Source organism: Bombina bombina, chromosome 2 (assembly GCF_027579735.1).
Source record: "Bombina bombina isolate aBomBom1 chromosome 2, aBomBom1.pri, whole genome shotgun sequence".
Taxonomy (NCBI): Eukaryota; Metazoa; Chordata; class Amphibia; order Anura; family Bombinatoridae; genus Bombina; species Bombina bombina.
The window spans coordinates 801,038,245-801,051,039 of NC_069500.1; the positions used below are offsets into that span (position 1 = coordinate 801,038,245).

General features: G+C 38.8%; 1 protein-coding gene across 2 annotated transcripts in view; it reads right to left on the bottom strand.

Annotated features, from left to right (window-relative positions):
- LOC128649625 (scaffold attachment factor B2) overlaps positions 1–12,795 on the bottom strand; it is a 69,723-nt gene that overhangs the window by 18,490 nt on the left and 38,438 nt on the right. For both annotated transcript variants that reach the window (XM_053702990.1, XM_053702991.1), the window contains exons 11-14: positions 9,710–9,801; positions 8,224–8,360; positions 7,585–7,875; positions 1,562–1,696 (exon numbers count right to left, since the gene is read on the bottom strand). In XM_053702990.1, coding sequence (XP_053558965.1) covers positions 1,562–1,696; positions 7,585–7,875; positions 8,224–8,360; positions 9,710–9,801 — 655 coding nt within the window. The remainder of the gene's footprint in view (positions 1–1,561; positions 1,697–7,584; positions 7,876–8,223; positions 8,361–9,709; positions 9,802–12,795) is intronic.

The window sequence follows — 12,795 nt, forward strand, 5'->3', positions numbered from 1 at the left end:
TAAAGAGCGAATAAATTCCATCTTAAATAAATATGAAGATTTATCAGCATCAATCTCTGAGACAGAATCCTCTGAACCAGAAGAGTCCAAAGAATCAGAATGATGGTGTTCATTTAAAAATTCATCTGTAGAAAGAGAAGATTTAAAAGACTTTTTACGTTTACTAGAAGGAGAAATAACAGACAAAGCCTTCTTTATGGATTCAGAAACAAAATCTCTTATGTTATCAGGAACATTCTGCACCTTAGATGTTGAGGGAACTGCAACAGGCAATGGTACATCACTAAAGGAAATATTATCTGCATTAACAAGTTTGTCATGACATTTAATACAAACAACAGCTGGAGGAATAGCTACCAAAAGTTTACAGCAGATACACTTAGCTTTGGTAGATCCAGCAGGCAGAGGTTTTCCTGTAGTATCTTCTGGCTCAGATGCAACGTGAGACATCTTGCAATATGTAAGAGAAAAAACAACATATAAAGCAAAATAGATCAAATTCCTTATAAGACAGTTTCAGGAATGGGAAAAAAATGCCAAACATCAAGCTTCTAGCAACCAGAAGCAAATGAAAAATGAGACTGAAATAATGTGGAGACAAAAGCGACGCCCATATTTTTTGGCGCCAAAAAAGACGCCCACATTATTTGGCGCCTAAATGCTTTTTGCGCCAAAAATGACGCAACATCCGGAACGCCGACATTTTTGGCGCAAAATAACGTCAAAAAATGACGCAACTTCCGGCGACACGTATGACGCCGGAAACGGAAATGAATTTTTGCGCCAAAAAAGTCCGCGCCAAAAATGACGCAATAAAATGAAGCATTTTCAGCCCCCGCGAGCCTAACAGCCCACAGGGAAAAAGTCAAATTTTTGAGGTAAGAAAAAATATGATAATTAAAGCATAATCCCAAATATGAAACTGACTGTCTGGAAATAAGGAAAGTTGAACATTCTGAGTCAAGGCAAATAAATGTTTGAATACATATATTTAGAACTTTATAAATAAAGTGCCCAACCATAGCTTAGAGTGTCACAGAAAATAAGACTTACTTACCCCAGGACACTCATCTACATGTTTGTAGAAAGCCAAACCAGTACTGAAACGAGAATCAGTAGAGGAAATGGTAAATATAAGAGTATATCGTCGATCTGAAAAGGGAGGTAAGAGATGAATCTCTACGACCGATAACAGAGAACCTTATGAAATAGACCCCGTAGAAGGAGATCACTGCATTCAATAGGCAATACTCTCCTCACATCCCTCTGACATTCACTGCACGCTGAGAGGAAAACCGGGCTCCAACTTGCTGCGGAGCGCATATCAACGTAGAATCTAGCACAAACTTACTTCACCACCTCCCTTGGAGGCAAAGTTTGTAAAACTGATTTGTGGGTGTGGTGAGGGGTGTATTTATAGGCATTTTAAGGTTTGGGAAACTTTGCCCCTCCTGGTAGGAATGTATATCCCATACGTCACTAGCTCATGGACTCTTGTTAATTACATGAAAGAAATCCATTAAAAAAAAAATACACAATAGTAGCAATATATTTTACAAACCTATCCACTGGAAGATCTGGGTATCGTGGACGTTCCCGATGGTCAAAATCAGAAAGACGGTCTTGTCTGCCAAAATCCCTATACCTATCATCCAAAGCCAATCGTTTGGACTCAGGCCAGTAGGCATCATCTCTTCTGTAAAAGATTGAAACCAATCAGCACAAAGTAGTGCACAAATGATAAAACTAAGTGCATATTTTTACAATGTTAACATTTACTAAAGCCTTTAAGTTCCAAATGCATAATAAACTACTAAAGTATGCTGTATAACCTTATCAGTTGATCTACCCCATGCAAGTTTTCAGTTGGCATAATCTCCAGCTTTGTTTTAAATTTGTAATGTTACACAATCTCCCCTTCTCTTACACAAATATGTTACTTGAAGTAAAAGTATTGACCAAAATTTGTGGAAAAATATCTGCAACATATCCTTGTTTATGCATAATCCATCTATTGTGTTTCACATTGTGTTATATCAGTGATATTCTTTGATCAGCATGGGGAAAAAAGGATTTAAGCTTTTAGGTTTCTTTTTTTCTACAGTAAACCAACACATTTTATATTTTGCTTACTTAGCTATTTTAGTTTAGGGATAAGTATTTTTCAGTGTTCTCCCCAGGGACTATTTAATAAGCACACCACCCAGCTGATTTTACTGACCAACGTTTCAGTTGAAATGCTTACTTATAGCTTACATACACAGTTGTTGCCTTTGCCCTTTTAAATCAGGCTTGACCAAAAAGCGAAGTTTTAAAGGACCAGTAAATTGCAAAAACAAATGCATAATAAAAATACTACAGCACTTAATCTGAATTTTAAAAGTGGTGTAGTGAAAATTTTCAAAACTTAAATTTGCACATGTGCAGTAGAATCTGGTGCCTCAAAGTGTGTACATAAAAAGATTGCACAATTTGATAACGGAAGTAAATTGGAAAGTCTGTTACAAATTGTAATTGCACAACATTTTTGCTGCAATGCTATAAAATATATCAGCCAAGTCTTAAAAAGGAGAGAATAGTTGAAAATGTTTGTTTAAAATAAAAGATAATCCCTTTACCTATTCCACAGATTTGCATAACTAACACTGTTTAATTCACTCTTAAAGGGACATAAACAAAATTATGCTTACCTGATAAATGTATTTATTTCTTGACACAGTGAGTCCACAGATCAGTAATTACTGTTGAGAATATCACTCCTGGCCAGCAGGAGGCAAAGAGCACCACATCACTTCCCTACACACAATCCCCAGTCATTCGACCAAAGGAGAGAAAGGAAGCACCAAGGTGCAGGGGTGCCTGAGGTTTATATAATAAAAAACTGAGAGAAAAAAAAAAGGCAGGCGGGCCGCGGACTCACCGTGTCAAGAAAAATAAATGCATCAGGTAAGCATAAATTTTGTTTTCTTTTTAATGACACAGTGAGTCCACGGTTCATCAGTAATTACTATTGGGAACCAATACCCAAGCTAGAGGACACAGATAAGGGAGGAACAAGACAGGTAACCTATAATAGAAGGCACCACTGCTTGAAGAACCTCTCTCCCAAAAGAAACCTCAGCTGAGGCAAAAGTAGCAAATTTTGAAAAAGTATGTAGAGAGGACCAAGATGCAGTCTTGCAAATCTGTTCCACAGAAGCTTCATTTTTGAAGGCCCATGAGGAAGAAACAGCACTTGTGGAATGAACATGATTCTCAGGAGGCTGCTGTCCAGCAGTTTCATAGGCCAAACGATTACTCTTCAGCCAGAGCGAAAGCAGCAACCGTAGCTTTCTGACCCTTACGTTTCCCAGAGAAGCAGACAAAGCAGAAGACTGGCGACAGTCCTTAGATATCGGCGCAGGCACCACATCTAGGTTGAGCAGCAAACCCTTCTAATAAGAAGGATTAGGACACAAGAAGGAACAACGATATCCTGATAAATATTCCTGTCCAAAACAACTTTAGGAAGAACACCTAACTTAGTACACAAAATCACCTTATCAGAAGGAAACTTAAAGGGACAGTCTAGTATAAATTAAACTTTCAGTATTCAGATAGGACTTAAGTTTAATCAACTTTCCAATTTACTTTTATCATCACATTTGCTTTTTTCTCTTGGTATTCTTAGTTTAAACTAAACATAGGTAGGCTCATATGCTAATTTCTAAACCTTTGAGGGCTGCCTTTTATCACATGCTTTTTAAATCTCTTTTCAACACAAAGACAGAAAGTACACGTGGGCCATATAGATAACTGTGTTCAGGCACAGGGGGTTATTTAAGATCTAGCACAAACCAATGCTAAATTTAAGACAATAGATAATAAACAGTCACAGTCATGTGATCAGGGGGCAGGAAGAGGTTCCTAGATACAAGGTAATCACAGAGGTAAAAAGTATATTAATATAACTGTGTTGGTTATGCAAAACTGGGGAAGGGATTATCTATCTTTTAAAACAATAATTCTATGGTAGACTGTCCCTTTAAGGAAAGGGGAATCACACTGCAACGTCGAGAGTTCCGAGACTCTCCGAGCAGAAGAAAAGGCAATTGCCAAACCCTTCTCCGGACCATCCTGGAGAAAGACAAAATCTTAGGAGTCCTGACTACTCCAAGAGTAGCCTCTGGATTCACACCAAAACTGATTTTTATGCCATATATGGAAAATCAGTCTTGTCACAGGCTAACAAGCCTGGAACAAGGTCACAAAGACCGGTTCCGAGTACCCACGCTTAGATAAAAATAAACGTTCAATCTCCAAGTAGTGCTGAAAACAGGCTAACAAAAATAGAGCCTCATGTAACTGTTAACCCCCTCATTCACAAAGGGGGAAACTGCTTCTCATGTCACACAGAAAGTGCCTGCCCACTGCCATAAATAAAATCACAGCTAGGATATTGTGTCCCATAATAAAGGCTGCAGATCCTTAAAAGTGCTCAGTCTCCCCTAGATAAAAGGCAAAAGGTACTTACCTGCAATCCAGTCGTCCGGCAGTCAGACGACCTCACCAAGTAGGAGAGGATGCCACTCCTCAGAGACCTATGAAAAAAAAAAAGACAGTAAACCTACTCAGGCTTTCTATACCAGGGCAGAAACCTGTTAGGAACTTGTAAAGGGTGCTTTGCTGCATTTTCCTAACTGCTTAAAAGCCACCACTTCCCTACTGAAGAGACTAACGTGGAGTACGGCTAGACCCATCTTGAAAGGAAAAGATCAGAGCAATCCTATAAAAATAATAAAATCTTGATTGAAGTGAAATAAATCCATTTTCTTCAGACACCAAACACTTCACCTCCTCCTTGCACGAGAGGCAAAGAGAATGACTGAGAATTGTAGGTAGGGAAGTGATACTGAACAGCTTTGCTGTGGTGCTCTTTGCCTCCTCCTGCTGGCCAGGAGTGATATTCCCAACAGTAATTACTGATGATCCGTGGACTCACCATGTCATTAGAAATATAAATGCCGTTACTATCCCTTCCCCAGCTTTGCACAACCAACATGGTTATGTTAATATACTTTATAACCTTTAAATCTCTAAATATATGTCTGTTTCGAAGTCCCTAAAAACTGCCCTATGATCACATGCTTTTGTATTTGCTTTTCACAACAGGGCAAGCTAGTTCATGTGAGCCATATAGATAACATTGTGCTGATGCCCGTGGATTCTAACACCACAGCACAAATAGACTTAAATGCAAGTCAAAAGATAATAAATTTAAAGTCATGTGATCGGGGGCCCGTCAGAAGATGCTTAGAAACAAGGTAATAAGAGGTAAAAAGTATTAATATAACTAGGGATGCACCGAAATGAAAATTCTGGACCGAAACCGAAAATTCAGGATGCCCTTGGCCGAAAACCGAAACTGACTTTTTTTCAAAAATGATTTTAAAATAGTTTTTTTTCTATAATTTTATTAGTTTTTAATGAATTTAATGGATCTGAAATAAAAAAAAAAAACTACAAGCCAGTAAATAACCATTAACCACACTGAAATTGGACAGAAAAATAACTTTAAAAAGCAATATAAATAAAAATCTGTTAAATCTGTTTGTTATATATGAATGAGAGAAGAATAATATATTGTTGATTATTTAATATCAATATACATTCTTCATTCAGTTCTATGTAACAGAATCAGATTTAAGATTTTCTTTTGGTTTACTAGTTATCCAAATTAAGTATAGTCCTAGAAAACCTTTCTATCTATGCAAAACAGTAAGGGCTAGATAATTCAAACTTGCAAGAAATGGTTTACACTGCAGTATTAATATTTATTGGCAGATCAGGAATACTGCATGTGTAATATAGTTATGTTATACACAGCTCACACACACTAATTACAGACTAAATAACAGCACAGAGCTACAGCTTGGTATTTGTTAGGTTTAATAAAGAGCAGATAAGCTTTGTATTAGATATTTATGTGTTATACACAGCTCACACACACTATGTACAGGCTATATAACAGCACAGAACTGTAATGTGGTATTTGTTGGGTTTAATAAAGAGCAGATAAGCTTTGTATATTTAGGTTATGAGTAGATATATATATATATAGGTTATACAGTAAATATGTTATACACAGCTCACATACACTATTTACAGACTAAATAACAGCACAACAAAGTCACACATGTGGTACACACACTAAGTAAAAGCCCTGCTTGTATAACTGTTTACTAGGGATTTAAAACGTAGAAGCTTTGTCTATTACTGCAATTATTCAGCATTTTGTGGAGGAAGAGTTGCTCCAGTTCAGCAGTTTAGCTCTGTTAGAGACAACGGAGGTTTGATTTACAACAGCATAACACAGAGCAACCCCCCTCTACCTCCTCACACTACACAACTGTAAATCAAACCTCCGTTGATTCTCACAGAGCTGAACTGGAGCAACTCTTCTTCTACAGCACTAAGCAAACAGTACACCGGAGCCTTTCAGAACAGGAAGTGAAGATTTTGCAAAAAGAGGAAGGAACCGCTCTAGGTAGGAAAGGAGGGAGGAGGCTGTGCTGCAGTGAGTGGTGTTGTGGGAAATGTAGTTGCTAATTAAACGGCCTAGAAGGCCTCTAGCTGCACCATCCTTAATTTTAGGTGCAAGTGGATGCAGTAAGCGGCGGCCAGTAAGTGTAGGTGTGGGGCAGATAGAGCACGCAATTTTCGGCCGGTTTGCCCCTCTTTCGGGATAGGCTCATTTTCGGCCGAAAATTTCGGCTGCCGAAATTTCGGTGCATCCCTAAATATAACCATGTTTTCTGTGCAAAACTGGGAAATGGGCAATAAAGGGAGTATATCTTTTTAAATAAAAAAAATAGAGTTGACTGTCCCTTTAACCTCTGTTTACCTTTAATTTATTATCTAAGCCTCTGCAAACTGCCTCCTTCAGTTCTTTTGACAGATTTCACTAGCGAATCGGTGCTGACTCAACTAGATGGGAGCACAATGTTATCACGACACATGAACTAGCACAAACTACATGAAAAACTGTCGTAATGCACTGAGATAAGAGGAGACTAAGAAATTAGCATGAGCCTACCTAGGTTTAGTTTTCAACAAAATACCATGAAAAAAGCAAATTTGATGATAAAAGTAAATTGGAAAGTTGTTAAAAAATTGCATGCCCTATCTGAATCATGAAATTTAAATTTTGGACTTGACTGTCTAAGTTTTTTTGACTTTTTAAAACAAATCCTGTTTACTGCAATTATTTTCCACCCACCATTTGCCTTATTTGCCGGAGCCAGCCTGGGCTTTAGTCTGCAGACAAAGCTAGCCAAGGTCAGTGCTCAATTTTCAGAGCTAAAATGAAATGGGGGGGGAAGATGGGGGGGTTGGCAAAAAAAATGTTGCTTCATTCAAATGTTTCATTGCACCAAACCAAAAACTTATATAAAAATCTCAAGAGCTTTACCCTTCCTTTAAAACTGTACGATCTATCTGAAACATGAAAGTTTAGTTTTGACCTTATCGTCCCATTGAGAGCACTGAGGCAGACTGACACATATCCTTAAACAAAAAAAACACAAATAAAAAAAAACACAGTACCTTCCATCTAAGTCATAAGGCCTTCTCACTCCTTGTCTGCGCTCTTGTTCGTAACGAAGTTGTTCTCGTTGGCGGCGCAGCTCGTCCCGCTCCCTCTGAATATATTCCTGTTCTCGTCGCCTTTCCTCTTCTATGCGCATTCTCTCTCGCTCAAGTCTTTCCCGCTCCATTCTTTCCCGATCAAGCCTATGTCTTTCAAACTCAAGACGAGCACGTTCTCTGTTAAGTCTCTCTCTCTCTTCACGTTCCCGAATCATAACAACTCTCTCTCGTGCTCTTCTGTCTCTTTCTCTGTTTTAAATTTACAGGAAAGACACGTCAATACTTTTATATTTGTCTACTAAAACGTTATTAACACAACGGCAGATTAATAAAGGAAAGTAAATTTTAAATATTTTAGACACCTAAATATTTCAACATGTGACGGTACAATGTTACATATCAAGTTGTTACAGGTAATGCCGACAGGTAATATTGTCAGTAACTGGGAGGTGAATGCAGTCATGTTGGTAAAAACAGTGTATGACAACGTCCTTCAATTTTAAGTTTAAAAAAAAATCAAAATGCATTTTTTCCTTATGCCCCCACCCCGACATTTATGAAATATAAAGAGTCCTAGTTTGTTATGGGATAACTTACCTTTGTCTCTCCATTTCTCTTATCTCTCGTTCTCTCTGCCTTTGCCGCTCACGTTCCCTCTGCTCTTTAATCTTCTCAAAGGAAAGAATCTCTTTCTTTTCTTTACTTTTAGATTTGCGTTCCCGGCTTTTAGAACTCTACATATATATAAAAAAGATTATTCAAATCCTTTGTATTCTATAAAAGCACATTAAATGTACATATTGCAAATTGTTGCACTATTTTATAAAGCTGAAATTGATTCCAAAACAGTTCTATTACCAAAGGAATAATTTAAAATTGAAAAGTAAAAGTAAAAATAATTATGGCTTATTAGAGCCTGTTCTAGGGTGAAGTATATAGCAGTGTTTCATCTTCAGTCAAGTAGACCTGGACATGACAGATTTATATGATATCTGAACTACAGCTCTAATAATCAGCTGATGGGTAAGGGCAGGTTAGTGTCCATGGTTACGGATCATCTTATTTTACCTGTTCTGATATAGAAATCTAGCCTGATGACTGGAGTTGAGAAACACAGGTGTATAGGAAATAGCTGTGAAGAGCCTTAACTAATATGCACTCCAGGTCGCCCCATCAATTTAGGGGGAATGAGGAAAGCACAGTTTGCAAGTTAAAAGACTAGCTGACAAAAAAGTAAAAAAAATTTCCTATGCTTAAGAGACTTTAAAATCTATGCATGAAAACATTTCATTGGGGATATAATTTGTTTACTTTGCTTACATATACTAAAGCTCAAATGAATGACTTTTTCCCTAAAAACACCACCAAAAGTGTATGCTCAACTAGACAATAAGCCTTATCACTTCCTCTAGAGTACATAGAGCTATATAACACCAAAAAATAGAGCCCAATGGCTATAGTAGAAATTAAGCTAAAAAGGACAGTAAAGTCAAAATTAAAGGGACATTCCGGTGAAAATGTAATTGCACATAGATGAATTACATCTTTGAATAGAAACATATTTCCAATATACATGTATTTGCAAAAATGGTTCTATTAAAATTTATAACTGTTTTAGTGTTAACATTTATCAATGCACGTGCATGTGAAGCATAACTAGATATTCTCAGTGCACCAGCATTTTAAGTGTTGCAGCTGCTCAGAGCGCCAGTGGGGCTTGTATCAGATTGCTGTAAACACTGTTGCGAGAAGGCTTAAGATACACACTCCTAAACTCACCTAGAATTACTTTAACAAATTTTACCGAGAACTAAGCAAAACTGATAACACAATTAAACTGAAAAGTTGTATAAAAATGTCATGCTCTATCAAATCCATTTAATATTCCAAGTTTAATTTTGACTTTACTGTCCCTTTATGTATTCTCCAGGTTAAAATCATCACAGCCCAACAAAAAAAAACATACAACACATTTGGTCCAATGTCAGTTCCTCAGGGGTACATAGAGGGCTACACACTCCTGGCTGTTATCTAAGGAAAGATAAAAAACAAACACTTATAATCTGTACAAAAGGACACTTACTCTTTCTTTTGAGTCAGATGACGTTTTTACACTTATAACAGGTTCACCCTTTGACTTGTCCATCACAACAATTCTTTCAGCCCCTCTGCTTCCTAAAAGGCAAAGCACAAAATTAGAACCTCTAAAGAAGGAATCAGTCAATTATAAATCAGGAAATTTACAAATATACATCAGGGGTCCATAGTTTTGTGCCCCCACCAGCTACATCTACAATTCAGCCCAGAGCAGCTGGATTCTTTGCAGGCCACTCAGCATTCTTATAGTGCCACCCATTAGTCCTTTGCAATGAGTGTGCATGTTACACATTGATGCTTGAAACTCATTTAGTTTAGGAGCACAGTTCTGCACGTACAGGGCTGCTGGAGCAGCAGTTTTTTTCTCCAGTTTTGCTGTAAGGCTGTGCTTTGAACAAAATATACCTGCATTATCTTTTTAAGAACTTCCTTGTCTTTATCTAAACCATCTTTGCATTATTTGAATACAGAAAAAACACAATTCAACTAATGCAGCCATTTACTACTTTACCAAAATGGTTTGTTTGCTTTTTTCAAATATGGCATGTGCCCGTAATAGTTACAAAAAAAATCCCTGTATTGCAAAGTCTTGTAACAGATTTTTATTATGCTATCCAGAATTAGGAAAATCAGATTCTCTAACCTGATTAACATGTTTTGTCAAAAAAAAAAAAAACATAATTTATGCTTACCTGATAAATTCCTTTCTTCTGTTGTGCGATCAGTCCACGGGTCATCATTACTTCTGGGATATAACTCCTCCCCAACAGGAAATGCAAGAGGATTCACCCAGCAGAGCTGATATAGCTCCTCCCCTCTACGTCAGTCCCAGTCATTCGACCAAGAATCAACGAGAAAGGAGTAACCAAGGGTGAAGTGGTGACTGGAGTATAATTTAAAAAATATTTACCTGCCTTAAAAAACAGGGCGGGCCGTGGACTGATCGCACAACAGAAGAAAGGAATTTATCAGGTAAGCATAAATTATGTTTTCTTCTGTTATGTGCGATCAGTCCACGGGTCATCATTACTTCTGGGATACCAATACCAAAGCAAAAGTACACGGATGACGGGAGGGATAGGCAGGCTCATTATATAGAAGGAACCACTGCCTGAAGAACCTTTCTCCCAAAAATAGCCTCCGAAGAAGCAAAAGTGTCAAATTTGTAAAATTTGGAAAAAGTATGAAGCGAAGACCAAGTTGCAGCCTTGCAAATCTGTTCAACAGAGGCCTCATTCTTAAAGGCCCAAGTGGAAGCCACAGCTCTAGTGGAGTGAGCTGTAATTCTTTCAGGAGGCTGCTGTCCAGCAGTCTCATAGGCTAAACGTATTATGCTACGAAGCCAGAAAGAGAGAGAGGTAGCAGAAGCTTTTTGACCTCTCCTCTGTCCAGAATAAACGACAAACAAGGAAGAAGTTTGGCGAAAATTTTTAGTTGCCTGCAAGTAGAACTTGAGGGCACGAACTACATCCAGATTGTGTAGAAGACGCTCCTTCTTTGAAGAAGGATTTGGACACAAGGATGGAACAACAATCTCTTGATTGATATTCCTGTTAGTAACTACCTTAGGTAAGAACCCAGGTTTAGTACGCAGAACTACCTTGTCTGAGTGAAAGATCAGATAAGGAGAATCACAATGTAGGGCTGATAACTCAGAGACTCTTCGAGCCGAGGAAATAGCCATTAAAAATAGAACTTTCCACGATAACAATTTTATATCAATGGAATGAAGGGGTTCAAATGGAACACCTTGTAAAACGTTAAGAACTAAGTTTAAACTCCATGGCGGAGCAACGGCTTTAAACACAGGCTTGATCCTAGCTAAAGCTTGACAAAAAGCCTGGACGTCTGGATTTTCTGACAGACGCCTGTGCAACAAGATGGACAGAGCTGAAATCTGTCCCTTTAATGAACTAGCCGATAAACCCTTTTCTAGACCTTCTTGTAGAAAGGACAATATCCTAGGGATCCTAACCTTACTCCAGGAGTAACGTTTGGATTCGCACCAGTATAGGTATTTGCGCCATATTTTATGGTAAATCTTTCTGGTAACAGGCTTCCTAGCCTGGATCAGGGTATCAATAACCGACTCAGAAAAACCACGCTTTGATAAAATCAAGCGTTCAATTTCCAAGCAGTCAGTTTCAGAGAAGTTAGATTTTGATGTTTGAATGGACCCTGTATCAGAAGGTCCTGTCTCAGAGGTAGAGACCAAGGCGGACAGGATGACATGTCCACTAGATCTGCATACCAAGTCCTGCGTGGCCATGCAGGCGCTATTAGAATCACAGATGCTCTCTCTTGTTTGATTTTCGCAATCAATCGAGGAAGCAGCGGGAAGGGTGGAAAACACATAAGCCATCCCGAAGTTCCAAGGTGCTGTCAAAGCATCTATCAGAACCGCTTCCGGATCCCTGGATCTGGACCCGTAGTGAGGAAGTTTGGCGTTCTGGCGAGACGCCATGAGATCTATCTCTGGTTTGCCCCAACGTCGAAGTATTTGGGCAAAAATCTCCGGATGAAGTTCCCACTCTCCCGGATGAAAAGTCTGGCGACTCAAGAAATCCGCCTCCCAGTTTTCCACTCCCGGGATGTGGATTGCTGACAGGTGGCAAGAGTGAGACTCTGCCCAGCGAATTATCTTTGATACTTCCATCATTGCTAGGGAGCTTCTTGTCCCTCCCTGATGGTTGATGTAAGCTACAGTCGTGATATTGTCCGACTGAAACCTGATGAACCCCTGAGTTGTTAATTGGGGCCAAGCTAGAAGGGCATTGAGAACTGCCCTCAATTCCAGAATGTTTATTGGAAGGAGACTCTCCTCCTGATTCCATAATCCCTGAGTCTTCAGAGAATTCCAGACAGCGCCCCAACCTAGTAGGCTGGCGTCTGTTGTTACGATTGTCCAGTCTGGCCTGCTGAATGGCATCCCCCTGGACAGGTGTGGCCGATAAAGCCACCATAGAAGAGAATTTCTGGTCTCTTGATTCAGATTCAGGGTAGGGGACGAATCTGAGTAATCCCCATTCCACTGACTTAGCATGCACAATTGCAGCGGTCTGAGGTGTAGGC